The following is a 15,045-nucleotide window of genomic DNA, read 5'->3' as shown; positions in this document are numbered from 1 at the left end:
ACAGAGCATGAGCAGGGGAGGGTCAGAGAGAGAGGGAGACACAGAATCTGAAGCAGGCTCCAGGCTCTGAGCTGTCAGCACAGAGCCCGATGCGGGGCTCGAACCCAGGAACCATGAGATCATGACTTGAGCCGAAGCCAGACGTTTAACTGACTGAGCCACCCAGGTGCTCCTTCAAACATTTTAAACTACATTTCTAAAATCAACACATTCAATCTCTTCTGGAAGCCCTTTAAATTTTAGACAGGCGTTTAAGTAAATTTATACACCTGTGTAGATCACACTTGTACCTATGATCAACATTATAGTCTCTCAAGTCTTCCAACATTGGACATAAATTTGTTATGACTCCAACTTAAAAACCACAGACAGGGGTGCCTGGGTGGCTCAGTCGATTAAGCGTCTGACTTTGGCTCAGGTCATGATCTTGCCATTCTTGAGTTTGAGCTCTGCATTGGGCTCTGTGCTGACAGCTCAGAGCCTGGAGCCTACTTCAGATTCTGTGTCTTCCTCTCTCTGCCCCCACCCCCCCACTCTCTTTCTCAAAAATAAACATTAGAAAAAATTTTTAAAAACCCAGAGACCAATGGCATATTTCAAGATGAAGTCAGAAGATTGTCTCTATAACAGGCAAAATTCTCTTAGATGTACAAGCACCTTAACATGCAAAGATTCTGCTTCAAAAAAAGATTCATGTTAAGCCTCTAAACATGCCCATGCTCAACTTGAAAACATACCAGGATTGGAAGGAGACTACTTGCAGTAGAACAGTCAAAGACTGAAACTCTGGCACCAACCCTCTGGAAGTCAAATTCTGGCTTGTCCATCTACTGTCTGTGAGACTTTGGGCAAATCATGGAGCCTCTCTGTCTCAGTTTCTCTGTCTGTAAAATCAGATCGATAATGGTACTTAGCTCATGGGCTTGCTATGAAGATTAAGTGAGTTAATATATGAAGTCCTTAGACCAGTGCTTGGCATGTGCTAAGTAAATGTTTATTACTAGTAGTATCCATTAAAGAAAATAATTTTCAGGACGTCTGAGTAGCTCAGTCAGTTAAGTGTCCAACACTTGAGCTCAGCGGATTTCTCATGGTTTGTGAGATCGAGCCCCTCATCAGGCTTTGTGTTGAGTGTGGAGCCTGCTTGAGATTCTCTTCCTCTCTCTGCCCCTCCCCTACTTGTGCTCTCTGTCTCAAAATAAATAAATAAACATTAAAAAAAAAAAAAGGAAGAGAATTCTCTCTCAATTAACTGAAGTTGATTTTGTTCTTCCGGACACCCATTGGCTGGTTCCTCCTGGTGACTCCAGTGCATTTCATGGCCCTGTTTGTCATTTATAACCTTTGGAAGGGATTGGCCAGGGCGGGCCCAGGCCATTCACATAATTTAATATTTCCATGTACACATAAAAGTGAGCCACTCCCTCCCATCATGTGACTTGACCAACTTTCACGTGGCTTTGGTTTTTAAGACATGCAAGTGTGAGGGGCGCCAGGGTGGCTCAGTCGGTTAAGCATCTGACTTCGGCTCAGGTCATGGTTTCACAGCTCGTAGGTCATGGTCTCATAGCTTGTGGGTTTGAGCCCCGCGTCGGGCTCTGTGCTAACAGCTCAGAGCCTGGAGCCTGCTTCAGATTCTGTGTCTCCCTTTCTCTCCCCTGCTCACACTGTCTCTCAAAAATAAATAAAAACATTAAAAAAAAATTTTTTTTAAAAGACATGCAAGTGTGCTTTTTCTCTAAATCTGAAGACCGTTGCAACTTGAGATTTTCTGTTCTTTTAAAAGACTCCCTCTGTCTTTGGACACATAACTCTCTCACTGTAGAATAACATATAATTGACTTTGAACATATCCTATGACGTGATTACTCTGTGTAATAACTTCCAATTTCGTTTTACGCTGTGCTGGGCAAAAATAAGGTTGCAGTAAATATTGAAACAGATGAATTGTTGTCTCTGATTCTCCCTCTGTTCCTAAATATCTATCTGCTTGTAGGTCCAGCCCCCATGTAGAGCTCTCTTTTCTCTCTCTCTCTGGGAGCCCCTACCTATCCCACTCACCTCATGGAAGGACATCTGGCTTAGAGGCTGATTTGCCTTCCTCAGAGATGATGCAGAAGGGTTGTTAAGAAAAGTTTTCTCTGAGGACAGGGACAGGTCTGGGACTTGAGGGTAGAGGTGCATACAGTGATTAGGGATCATGAATGGTGCACGTTGGTGAGAGAAGCCAGAAAGCATGGAGAAGCCTGGTGTCTGCTCCCCTCATTTCCTGGGGGGACCTACAGTCTCCTCCCCTCTGCCCATTGCTGTCCCTTCAAATGGACTACAGCAAGATATTTCTAGTGCACAGATCTGACCCTGTCCTTTTCTCAAGGCCCTCAGGATCAAGGCCAAGTGCTTCTTCCTGACACTCAAGGCCAACACTACCTTCCACTGACCCATACTTCCAGCCACACCACTCACTTCTCCTGCCTCAAACCCCACCTCCCCCATCCTGGGTGATTCGCCATCTCTGGGGCACACCTGATGCTCTCACACCCCCAGGCCTTTACAGGTTGTCTCCTCTATGAGAACGTCACCTACTCAACTCTTTCCATAAATTGACCTCATATTCAGCCTCCTTCCCCAGACCACCCAGCCCTTGCTCAGCCCTCCTCTCTCCCTGCACCATCACTTCAACCTCCTCCTTGGCCTCCAGTCTCCTCTCTCTGGTCCATCCCATACAAGGCCCCATTGCTGGCCCTGCTCACAAGCCTTCCGTGGCTCCCCACTGCCCTCAGGAAAAAGTCCAATCCTGTCAATCTGGGTCTTAGATCCTTTGGTATCTGGGTGCTGCTCTGCTCTCCCGTCTACACACAGTGACCTCCCAGTCCTCTCCCCTCCCTGCTCTCACTGCTATAAGAGGCATTGAGGGAAGAGAGCCACCATGAAGGCTAGAACCAGGTGGAATACTCACAGATGTCTTCCTGGAGGGGAGGAAAAACCAAACTGGGCTGCAAAAGGGAACTAAGAATATATGGATTTCAGAGAGGCAGACATGGGATAAAAGCCAAAAAGCATTATAATAATAAAACCCACTCTTTATTGTTCAAGCAGGTATGCCAGGCACTGTTGTATGTGTTCCACACATTCGAAATCTTGAATCCTCCCAACAACAGCAGCCACCCAATGAGGAATGTCCTGTCATTATCCTTATTTTACAGATGAGAAAATCTACACAGTGAAGGAAGTCACTTCCCAAGGGCAGGCGACTAGCAAGGGGCAGAATTTTGCCAGACTTGTGACCACTCCTCTGTAGGAAGGAGTGGAGCCCATGGGACAACCAGGGAAGAAGAAATACTTGGAAGGAATTTTCCTGTATTCTCTTAGTGGTGAGGGTAAGACCTTAGCTCACACCCCACTCACCCCCAGTGATGGGAGGACGGGGCTGGGGTAATATCAGGGTGAATTTGTGCTGTCACGTCACTGCTTTTATTAAGCATTAAGGGTTGGCTCTAGGCAGGTTGGGGGAGGGTAAAGTCTTGGTCAGAGATATCCTGGAGCCAGCAGGTGGGGATCACAGGTCAAGAGTTGGATGTGACATGTCAGGGTTAGTTGGCCTGAATGGTTTTTCGGATCCAGTGGCCATATCTGCAGACATCTGTGTAGACTCCTGGTTTCTCCTTGGATCCACAGGGGACATTTCCCCATGACACAAGACCTCGGAGGCGGTCTCCACATACCAGCGGGCCCCCAGAATCACCCTAGAGAAAAGAGTGAGAGAGTCAGATACAACACACACAGAGAAAAGAGACACTGACTCCTGGCTGGTTCGGTAGGTGGAGCATGCAACTCTTGATCTCAGGGTTGTGAGTTTGAGCCCCATGTTGAGTATAGAGATTACTTAAAAATAAAATCTTGGGATGGGGGCGCCTAAGTGGCTCAGTCGGTTAAGTGTCCAACTTCATCTCAGGTCATGATCTCGAAGTTTGTGAGTTTGAGCCTCGTGTCGGGCTCTGTGCTGATGGCTCGGAGCCTGGAGCCTGTTTCAGATTCTGTGTCTCCCTCTCTCTCTGCCCTGCACCCTCTCACACTCTGTCTCTCTCTCTCAAAAATAAACGAACTTTATGGGAAAAATAGTTGGGGAGAGGGAGGGAGGCAAGCCATGAGAGACTCTTGAATGCGGAGAACAAACTGAGGGCTGATGGAGGTGGAGGAGAGAGGAAGGGGGGTGATGGACATGGAGGAGGGCACTTGTGGGGATGAGCACTGGGTGTTATATGGAAACCAATTTGACAACAAATTATTTAAAAAAAAGAAAAAATAAAAAAGAAATAAATTTTTAAAAAGTAAAATAGAGGGGCGGCTCAGTTGGTTAAGCGTCTGACTTTGGCTTNATAAATAAATAAAATCTTTAAAAAAAAGACAGAGAGACCAGAAGGTCACACAGAGACACGTAGAGAGAGAGAGAGAGGGAGAGGGAGAGACATTCAGAGATGGATAGACTTAGGGACAGAGAGAGAGGCAGACAGACATACACACACACAAAGTCACAGACAGGAAGATAGCAACTGAGGGAGACTCAAACGTGGATAAACAGAGATAATCCCAAGATCCAGAAAGGCATTGGGGGAAGAGAAAGAAAAAGAATAAAGGTTAGGAACAGAGACTGAAGGGTATGGAGAGAGGCAGAGGTGCAGAGTGATGTGGCGATATATATATATATATCACAAAACCTATTGTATGCATGATTTTACATTTATATTTATATTCTATTAAATACTCATGTTTCTATAAATCTATTCATATAATATTTATGTTTATATATGTAAACACACATGTAAAGAGACAGCAAAAGAGAGATCTAAAGAGAAGACATACAAACCTTCAGTTACAAGGTAAGTAAGTAATGGGAAGTAATACACAGCATGGTGACTATAGTCAACACTGGTTTGTGATATCCAGGAAGGTTTTCAAGAGAGAACATCCTAAGAGTTCTCACAAGGAATAAAACACTTTCTTTTCTTTTTTCCTTTCCTTTCTTTCTTTCCTTCCTTCCTTCCTCCCTCCCTCCTTTCTTTCTTTCCTTCTTTCTTTCTTTCTTTCCTTCTTTCCTTCTTTCTTTCTTTCTTTCTTTCTTTCTTTCTTTCTTTCTTTCTTTCTTTCTTTCTTTCTTTCTTTCTTTCTTTCTTTCTTTCTTTCTCTCCTTCTCCTTCTTCTTCTCCTTCTTTTCTCTTTTTATTGAATCCACAGGGGATAATGGGTGCTAAGTTAACTGACTGCCATAATCATTCCACAATATTGGAAGTCAAACACTATGCTGTACACTGGAAACTTCTACAATGATGTTTGCATGCTGATATGTACGCATGTCAACAAAACTGGGGAGAGAAAAGACAGTTTTGGAAATGGAGTCTGTCTGATTGCCCTTTCTTTGTGTCCAACTAGCCGTGTATCACTTTCTCTATCTCTGTCTCTTTTTCCTTCTTAACTGGTCTCTTCATGTCCCTCAATGCACTGGGTAAATTTTGCCATAAATAGGAGAAATCCGATGAATGATGGGGAAAACAAAATCCCAAGTTAATGGAGGTATTTGGGAATGGGGGTGAGCCCTATCTCTCTGCAGCTGTGGTCTGCCCACCTCCCGAGCTCGGCAATGTCCGAACAGGACTTGTAGGGGCTCTGTTTGAGGAAGGACGGTCCCCTCACACCATCTGCCTCCTTACTGTGTCTCTCTGGTTCTTGATCTCTCTGTTTCCATCCTTGTCTCTACTGGCTGTCTTTATATCTCTGCCTGTTCCTGGATGTGTCTCTGAGTATCAGATTAAGACTCTCTCCCTGGGATTCTCTCCCAGCATGTAAAGCTCTAGTTCTCCTTCTTCCTGTAAAGTATCTTTTTCCTTCTGTCTCTGCTCTTGGCTAGGTAACTAGCAGGTCCCGGTAGCCTCACCTGGCAGGAATCCTTCCCGTATTTTTCATCCCCGGCGCACACCATGTTCTGGGTGATCTGGTTGGGGTAGGCACGCTCACACTCCTCATGGGACACCAGATGGATGTATGCACACTGGATGGTGTTAGGGAAACCACCTGCAGAGAGAAATGGGCCAGGCTCACCTCACAACCTGTCCTTCTCACGTCCTCACCAGCGATCTTCCAACCTCTACAAGTCACCACTCCCCTAATGGTCCTTATTTCCCACTGGTTCCCTTCTTCCTATTTGTCTTTCTTTCATAAAAACCCATTTCCACTGGCCCTGACTCCTGATTGGTCCCTCTTTACATCATTCTTTCCTCTCATTGGCCCATCTTCCTTATTAGTTGTCCCTTCTCTGGGAATCCTCATTTCTTATTGGCTTTCCCCTTCTCTGAGGTTCTGCCTCTCCTCTTCCCTTTCATTGGTCTCACCTTTTTCAGTAGTTGCAGGCAGCCATTAGACTCTATTCTTCCGTTAGTCCTTCTTTCACCCTTTCCTCATTCATTGGGCCCTTCTTTCCATTGATTGGCCAACATTTGACCGTGGTCCTTTCCTAACTGGTCTCATTTCCTCCCCATTGGCTCTCCCTTCCTATTGGCCCTTCATCCAATGGTCCACCTTCCCTTTTTGGCCCTTTACTCACAGGCCAGTCCACCTTCAATGGTTCCTGTTGACCTACTAGACTTGTTCCTCCCCTAGTCCTTTCTCTAGTGATTCGTCTTGACCACTGACCCTCACTCAGTTGGTTCCTCTCCATTATCATTCTCTACCACATTTGCACTCTCAATTTATGTCTTTCAGTTCGCTGCCCTGCTTTATTGATACCTCTTCTTCCATTAGTCCATCCTCCATTTATCTCTTCCTGATTATCTGTGTGTCCTGATTGGTTTCTTTGATCATTTACCTCCTTGATTAGAATTTTCCCACTGACCCTCCTTTTTCATTGGCCCATTTCTCCATATCATTCATTCATGAGTCTACTTTCTCCACTGGCTATTCACTCATTCATCCTACTCCCATATTTCCTCCCCTTCCCATTGACCTTTCACACATTGACACACTGCCCCATCAGTTTTCATGATTAGCCCACCTCCTCCATAGACTGGCACCCATTGGTCTCCTTCCCCATCACCCTCCCCCTACTGACCATCAGCTGTCTTTCCCCAGCCTAGGATGTGGCAGCTGGTGTGGTTGGCTGAGCAGTCTTTCTCCAGGGGGAGGGGCTGAATGCGTTCAGAGAATTTGGCTGGGTGAGCCAGGCGTAACAGCATGATGTCCTGGTCATGAGTGGCAGCATTGTAGCCAGGGTGGGGCACAGCCCGGACAACAGAGCTCTGCTCCTGGAAAGTCTCCCTTTGCTGAAGGTTGTGCTTCCCCAGGTAGACCTGAAGATTCCTGGGAAAGAGGAGGGCTGGGTCTTACCTGGAGCCCTTGGGCTGCAGCTGAGACTCCGGAGGGGTCTGTGATGGCAGGAGAGGGTGGCCTGGTGCACCATGAACCATCTGGCCCTCCCAGCTCAGAAAATGACAACTTCATCCTTCCATAATAACTTTGGAGACTATTCCTGACTCTCTTTATTTCATGCCTCACATAAAAGCTTCCCAGAAATCCTTTTGGATCTCCAAAGTATATCCAGGATGTGACCACTTCTCACCCCCACTGCTACCATCTTGGTCTGGAGCCATCATCTCTTACTGGAGCAATGGCAGTAGCCACCTCACTGGACTCCTTGTTTCTGCCTTTGCCCCTTCACAGTCTATCCTCCACAAAACAACCAGATAAATTTTAACAACATAAAATATCCTGCCTCACCCTGTCCCTCCTCTGCTCAGACTCCTCCCATGCATGTCTCCCATCTCATTCAGAGTAAAGGCTGAAGTTTTCACCCTAACCCACAAGGTTTTGTGCATCCTACCCTCATCACATCTCAGATATCACCTCAGCCCACTCTTACCCTCTCTCCTCCTGCTCCAGCCACACTTGCTTCCCTGCCTTTCCTGGAACACAGCAGTCATCTTATCATCCCAGGGTCTTTGCACTGGCTGCTTCTTCTGCCAACAACTCTTCCCCCCACATAGCTGCACAGCTCCCTCCCACACCTCTTTCAAATGCCACCTTCTCAGTGAGGCCTTCACTGATAACCCAATTTAAATGCAAATATCCATCTTAGTAGGCAAGTCCTATCTCTCTTTCTTTGCCACCAGAGAACCTACCATCACCATCTGATATACTATATCTGTAGTGTTAAATATTTACTTGTTTTATTTTCTCTCTTCCTACCATAGTAGCACTGTCCAATAGAACTTTCCCAGGCATGCAGTTGTTTGATATGGTGGCCACGAGACACAAGCGGCTACTGAGCACTTGACATGTGGCTCCTAGGTTTGTCATCTTATTGCATTTTTCTTGTTTTTTTTTTTAATTTTTAATGTTTTATTTCTGAGAGAGAGAGGGGGACAGTGTGAGCAGGGGAGGGTCAGAGAGAGAGGGAGACACAGAATCTGAAGCAGGCTCCAGCCTCTGAGCTGTCAGCACAGAGCCCGACATGGGGCTCGAACCCACGAACCATGAGATCATGACCTGAGCTGAAGTCAGATGCCTAACCAACTGAGCCACCCATGCACCCCTTATTGCATTTTTCTTAATGTAAGTTTAATTGGCCATTTGTGGCTACCACATTAAGTGGCACAGCTCTAGAATATCAAATGGGGTTTTTGTTTTGTTCAGATACAGCATCCTCAGTGCCTAGACTTGTGTCTATGATATTTATGCTAGATAACCAATGAATATTTGTGAAATGAATCAAAGAGTCACTCCCTTGCTCAAAATTGTCTCATGGCTCCCCATTGCCCTTGGAGTAAAATTCCTTCTACCATCCTCGACCCCACTGTGAACGGTAAATTTCTTAGAGCACTCCAGACTGTTTCCAGCTCAGGGACTTTTTCTTTGCATTTCTGCTTCTCTGAATGTTCTTCCCTGCCTCTTCATTTGTCTACCCTTGCTCATTTCCCATGCTTCAGCTTGAACTTCATCTCATTAGAAGGTCCTTCCTGACACCCTTCTCCATCTAAAGTGGGTACTTCTGTTCTTTTCTCTCAAGGAACCTTCCCTGTTCTTTTCCTTCACTGGACATAGGGTAATTTTTAATTATATGATTTTTGATGGGCTTGTTTGTTAAATAACTTTCTGTGTCTTTCTGCTACTGCGTTCCCAAAAGTAGAGATTCTGTATTTCTCTCATCCACTGCTGAATCCCCACTGCCCTGCTCAAATCTGGCTCTTAGTAGATGCTTTGATCAATGTGCACCAAATGGATGAATGAGAATGGTGAGCACAATGCTTGAGCCTGAGGACCCTTGAGTCCATAACCTTGCATGATTAAACCTCTCCCCCTACAGTGGGGAGTGGCACTTGTTGGTTTCCAAACACTTGAATTGCCACTTACTATTTCTCTGAGTCTCAGTGTCCTCATCTCCAAAATGGGGCAAAGAGTCCCTTATTGTGGATATAACAGAAAACAGATATATACTACTTACTTCAGCACCTGGTCCATAGTTAGCGTTGAACAAAATGGCAACTGTTAATCTAACTGGTGGTCATTTGTGCCCTGAGGATTGGTCTTGGGCCCTCTATGCTTTTCTACCTATGCCTGCTTTTTGGGTGATCTCATCCCACCCCGTGTTTAAATACCATTTATTTGTGATGACACCTTCACGTTTATCTCCAGCTCTGATCTATCACCTGAGCACCAGCGGCTTACCTTCATGCTTCTTGGACTTGTCCCTGGTACCTCCGAATCACCATGGCTAAAGCAAAATGTTTGACACTCCTCAGCGCATATCCAAACTGGCTCTCTTTCCCTCTCCCCTGACTCAGAGAAACACCACAAAACACCCACTTGTTTGAGTCAAATACCTGGAGGTCAGCCCTGCTTCTTCCATTCCACATCACCAAGTCCTGTTGGCTCAGTCTCAAATACCTCCCAAGCTTTCTGCCTCTCCTCCATCCCCACTGCCACCACGCTGGTCCAAGCCACCATCCTCAGGTCAATCTATGCACATCCCTTCATTTCTCCTTGCCCAGCCCACTTTCCATAGCGTGGCTGGCATGCTCTTAAGAAATGTAAATCAGGGGCACCTGGGTGGCTCAGTCAGTTGAGCGTCTGACTTCAGCTCAGGTCATGATCTCACGGTTCGTGGGTTCCAGCCCCGCGTCGGGCTCACTGCTGTCAGCCCGTCAGTGCAGAGCCTGCTTTGGATCCTTTGCCCTTCCCTTGTTTGCACTCTCCCAAAAATAAATAAATACATATTTTTAATGTGAATCAAATCATGCTGCTTCCCTGAATGAAACTCTCCACTGACTTCTCACTGCACTAAGAATGAAATCCAATTCGCCATCACTGCCTACAGGGCTCTGCATGATCTGATCCCCAATTAGAAGGTCTGTTCATAAAAGCAGCAATTTTGCTTGTCTCCTTCACTGCTGTATCCTCAGGGCCCCAGACAGATATTTAATGCGCAGTTAAATACTGGCCAGATGAGACTGGTTTCCAGGTGGCCTTGTGCTGGGACAGGGGATGTGTGTCACTTTGTGCCTGAAATCTGCACGACCACCCCCCCCCCCCCCCCCATCGAGGCCTCAGTGCAACCACTCCTCACTCCCGGCGTGGAGAACTCACGGCTTTTTGCAGTGGGCAGCGGTGAGGACCCACTGCGGGTGAATGAGGACCCCTCCGCAGAGCAAGTGGCCCAACGTGTAGAGGGCAGCTTGGTAGGGGTGAGACGTCTGCTCACAGGGTCCGCCATGCAGGACCTTATTCTTCTCCTCCGCCCAGGCTGAGAGAGGAAAGGTCTGATTCAGGGAGGAGGCCTGGAGACACCAGGTGAATCCCCCATGGTGAACCTCAATGCTGTCCCCGTGTTCCAGGTCACCTCCTTCCCACCCCCACCCTCAAACTCTTCCCTGTCTTCCAGACCACCTCCCACTCCCCTTCCTATCTGCGTCTCCCCATCCTTAACCATGTCCCCGACTCCCTCCTCACTCCAAGCCCACCCCACCTCCATGTCTGTGCAAAGCCCATCCACACCCTCAAACTCCTTCCCATCAGCAGCCCCCACGGCACCCCCCAAACTGCCCCATCCTGTCCCCTTTCTTCCCACCTGTGGCCATCAAGATCAGTGCTACTGTCAGCGTCTTCATGCCCGTTCCTGAGAAGGGAAGTCAAATGATCCTTAGCCTCTGTCTCAGACTAACCCCCCAGAGGCCCTTTCTCCATCCCTCTGCCACCTCCCACACTCCGGCCTGCATGCTCTTCTGACCCTTGACATCTGTCCTCACTTAGCCTCCTGATTTCTTGTCACTCTAACCACGTCTTCCATCCTGGGGACCCACGAAGGCAGGTGGACTGAGAAGCCGGAACTGCACGTGGTGGTGGGCAGCTCACAGTGTGGTTCTCGTTTAGTCTCTTGCTTCTCTGGGCTCCGGTGTGCCTGGCGGCCTACAGAAGGGCTGGCTCCGGAGCAGCCCTGGACTTCCTCCTTCCCCATGGGATTTTTCTTCTGCACCTCGGCTCTGTGCTCACCCTGTCGCTCACCCCACACCTGGAGGTTCTGGGGTGCAGAGTGATCTTACCTGCTGGGGGCCAGCTACGTGGGGGGTCCAGAGGACTCCTGGCCGAGGGGTTCTTGGGTTGGAGCAGGGACAGCACGTGCACAGGCAGATAGACAAAGAGGCAGAGAGAGTCAGAAATGCAGGGTGTTACGGGGAGAGACGGGACACTGAGAGCAGAGAGGATGCCTCAGAGCCAGAGCCAGAGGGGCAGACAGCAGAGGACGTATGGGCTGTGGGGCCCAGGCCAGACAGACACCCGGGCTTCCTGGCCTCCCTGGAAGAGGCTGTTCCTGTCCTCAGACACTCCTGGTGCTTCCTTTTAACCCCTGTCTGCCCAGGTCCCTGAGGCTGGAGGCCGCCCCACCCTTTCCTCCTCACCCGGACTTCCCACACACATTCCTTCCATCCCCATGTCCCCTGCCTCTGCTCCTGATGGCCCCTGACCGGGCTTCCACGGAAGGGAACAACAGCCCCTGAGTGAATTGGGGGCCTGGACTCCGGGGTCTGAGGGAGGAGGGGAGGGGGGCCTAGAGTTCTAGACCTTTAGGAGAAGGGCCTGGGCACCTGCACTTTTGAGTCTCAAGGAGGAAAGATGGGAACTTGTTCTCCTCACTCCCTAGACTTCTAGGTCCTTGAGCAGGAAGATGTCTGAGGACCCAAATTCTAACGCCCAGGGGAGCAAACCGTGCCCCCTGGCCTGCAGGCCATTGCTCCCGGATCGCTGCTGTCAGGCACTGAAAACCAGGCCACGTGGGTCAGTGGGGTTAGGGTGATTCACGCACCTGCCCGTAAGTCCCTCTGTGGGTGCTGACGACCTCCGTGTCCCCACCGTAATCAGCAAGCCAGTGAGAAAGCATGTGTCACCAAGCTGGCACCCGCCTCTGCCCTGGGCTGGGGCGCAGGCCCAGGCACTGTGGGGAAAGGGGCCTCGAACAATCGGGCTTTGTCCACCCCCAGCACCCAGTGCCATGCTCCCAGCAGCTCCGTTTCTCAACCTCTCTTCCGGGCAGGCGGGCGGCTGTGTCAACAGCTTCCCTTTGTCCCTGTCTGACAGTCCTGTTGCTGTCCTTTGATTGTCCACCCACCTCTGCCCGGATGTGAGGACTTCTGACCCTCCTGACCCCCCGCTCCAGACTTGCCCACCTCTGAGGTCTCACTGTCCACCTCTGTCCCCCCCGGCCATGGTTGGGACACATCCGTCTCTTTCTCTGGGTTTTCCTGTGTTTCCTCTGTCTCTTTCCCATCTTTTTCTCTGGATCTCTGTCCTATTCTTTCTCCCTATTCTCTGAGTCTTTGTTGACACTCTCCACATCTCGGTCTGCTTATCCTCCCCTGGCTTCCCCTGCATTTCCAGGAGACCCCCTGTCCCTGCCCATGTGGGTTAGTTCCCCAGACAGAGCCAGAAGGGTGATGGGGAGCAGGGAAGCTAGGAGACAGGAGGGTTTATGATGAAATTCAACATATAGGGAGAGGCTTGGAAATAAGCAGGGATGCAAGAAAATGTGAGAGGGATGTGGGAGTGTGAAATGGGGGCCTCGGATGCTGCGGAAGGATCTAGAGGGATGTGAGGAGGTGCTTTGAAGCTGGGCCTTGAAAGTCGCGCTCAGTGTTGGTCAGGAGGAGGGCGTGGAGGCCTGGCTTGTGGTGGGTGTGGGCTGGGGAACAGGAGTGTGGCCTTGGGGAGGGAACTAAAGATGGATGTGATGAGCACAGGGCATGAGAAGGAAAATGAGGGCTTGTGGGGACATCACTAGACATGGTGACAACTGGTATCAGCAATGTCTACCTCAGCACCAGCTTGGGCGTTGGAGGATGAAAGTCAACGCTTGACATTCAAAGTATTCTTAGGCTGCTCCCGTGCCCCCAACCTCCCCCAGGCCCCTCATACCCATGTTCCCACTGAACTCAGCATCTTCTCAGAACCCACCATCCTCCCTGACAGCTGGCTGGATCTCGCACAACCCGGCCCACCACCCTCTTTCTCTGTTGGCCCCTCCTCTCTATCCCCATGCCCCTGACCCCAGCTCAGACCCACTTCTTTCCCACCTGGATCATCTACCTGGGCTCTTACTCCTTCTCTGTATCTTTCCCTTGACTCCAGAGGGGTCTCCCTGTACCCCGAGCTGGCCCTGTCCCTCTCCTGCTCATTAGCCCTGCTCTGGCTCCCTCATCACCCCTAGGACAAAGTCCCAGCCCCTCATCTGGGTGTTGGAGGAATCTTCAGCATCCAATGCAATGCAGATCAATAGAAATATAATGCCAAGTACACATGCACTTTTAAATTTTCTAGTAGCTACAAGTTTTTTAAAAGAGTAAAAAAGGGACACCTAGGTGTGGCTCAGCCAGTTGAGCATCCAATTCTCGATATTAGCTCAAGTCACAATCCCAGAGTCCTGGGATCAAGCCCTGCATTGAGTTCTGTGATGAGCATAGAGTCTCCCTTAAGATTTCTCCTCTCTCTTGCTCCCTCCTTCTGCCCCTCTCCCTTGCTTGCTCTCTCTAAAATAAAAAAAAAAGAATTAAAAACTAAATAAATAGTAAAAAGAAACGGAAGTTCATTTTAATATTTCATTTAACCCAATACACCCAGTATTGCCATGTGAAATCAAAATAAGAATATTTTTAAAGATAGTTTGCCTTCATATTTTTTGCATAGTAAGTGTTTGGAATCTGATGTGTCTTCCCTTTACAGCACATCTCAGTTGGAACTCGCCACATTTCACAAGTCAGGAACCACTGTGGTGAGTGGCTGTCACATTTCACAGCCCAGCTCTGCTCACAGGTCTCGTGCTCCAGACATGAAGATTGCTCTCTCACCTCTGGGCCCTCACCCATGCTATTTCCCCTCTCCAAATGCTCTTCCCACCTTCCCCTACCCACAACTTGTCTTTCAAGTCTTTGCTTAGACGTCACCTCCTTCAGGAAGCCTTCCCTGAACACCTTTCAACTTCCACCCCCTGCAGTTGGGTTAGTCACTCTCTCACCTAGGTTCCCACAGCAGGTGCCTCCCTCAGGTCACCCTGGACCGCAAGCATCTGGATCCATGTCCCCCTCCCCCACTGGATCATGAGCACCTTGAGGGCAGGCACTGAGGTTGACTCACCCCTGTGTCCCAAGTGCCCTCACAGGACCTGGCCCAGAGGAAGACTTAGGAAATGTTGACCAAATGATTAAATGACTTCATTACACCCACTCCCATTTTACCGAAAAGAAACTGAGGCTAAGAGAAGGAAGTTAATTACTCAACATCCAACACCTAGGAAATGGTGGAACCTTTTGGATTGGGATTCAATGTCCGACATGGCAGTGAACATGGCCCACATTTTGGCCCTCCCACTGGATGTACCTTACCCCGTTAGGGGATAGTAGGGCTTGGGGGGAGTTGTTAAGAGACTCTCATGGGAAAGGAGGGGGATGATAGGCGGTGAGGAGTTCCAGCTCTAAGAGCCTCTAGGAGAGAGAGAATGAAGTTCCCAACTGCAGG

At 48.8% G+C, this 15,045-nt stretch overlaps 1 protein-coding gene across 2 annotated transcripts; it reads right to left on the bottom strand.

The window, feature by feature from the left end:
- Positions 1-3,059: 3,059 nt before the first annotated feature.
- Positions 3,060-12,459, bottom strand: KLK6 (kallikrein related peptidase 6). 2 transcript variants are annotated; one of them, XM_077747422.1, is made up of 7 exons: positions 12,344-12,459; positions 11,583-11,634; positions 11,111-11,158; positions 10,630-10,786; positions 7,100-7,347; positions 5,930-6,066; positions 3,060-3,743 (listed from the first exon to the last, which is right to left on the bottom strand). In XM_077747422.1, the coding sequence occupies exons 1-7, from the start codon at positions 12,416-12,418 to the stop codon at positions 3,591-3,593; spliced, it is 870 nt and encodes a 289-aa protein (XP_077603548.1). In that variant the 5' UTR covers positions 12,419-12,459; the 3' UTR covers positions 3,060-3,590. The 2 variants fall into 2 exon arrangements, with proteins under 2 accessions (XP_077603548.1, XP_077603549.1); XM_077747423.1 differs by lacking the exon at positions 11,583-11,634 and having other exon boundaries at positions 12,344-12,406.
- Positions 12,460-15,045: the final 2,586 nt, after the last annotated feature.

The sequence above is a fragment of the Crocuta crocuta genome, unplaced genomic scaffold (assembly GCF_008692635.1).
Source record: "Crocuta crocuta isolate KB4526 unplaced genomic scaffold, BGI_CrCroc_1.0 scaffold334, whole genome shotgun sequence".
In the NCBI taxonomy this organism is placed as follows: domain Eukaryota; kingdom Metazoa; phylum Chordata; class Mammalia; order Carnivora; family Hyaenidae; genus Crocuta; species Crocuta crocuta.
Note: the sequence above shows the minus strand (reverse complement) of the source record. Positions and strands in the feature narration are given on the sequence as shown.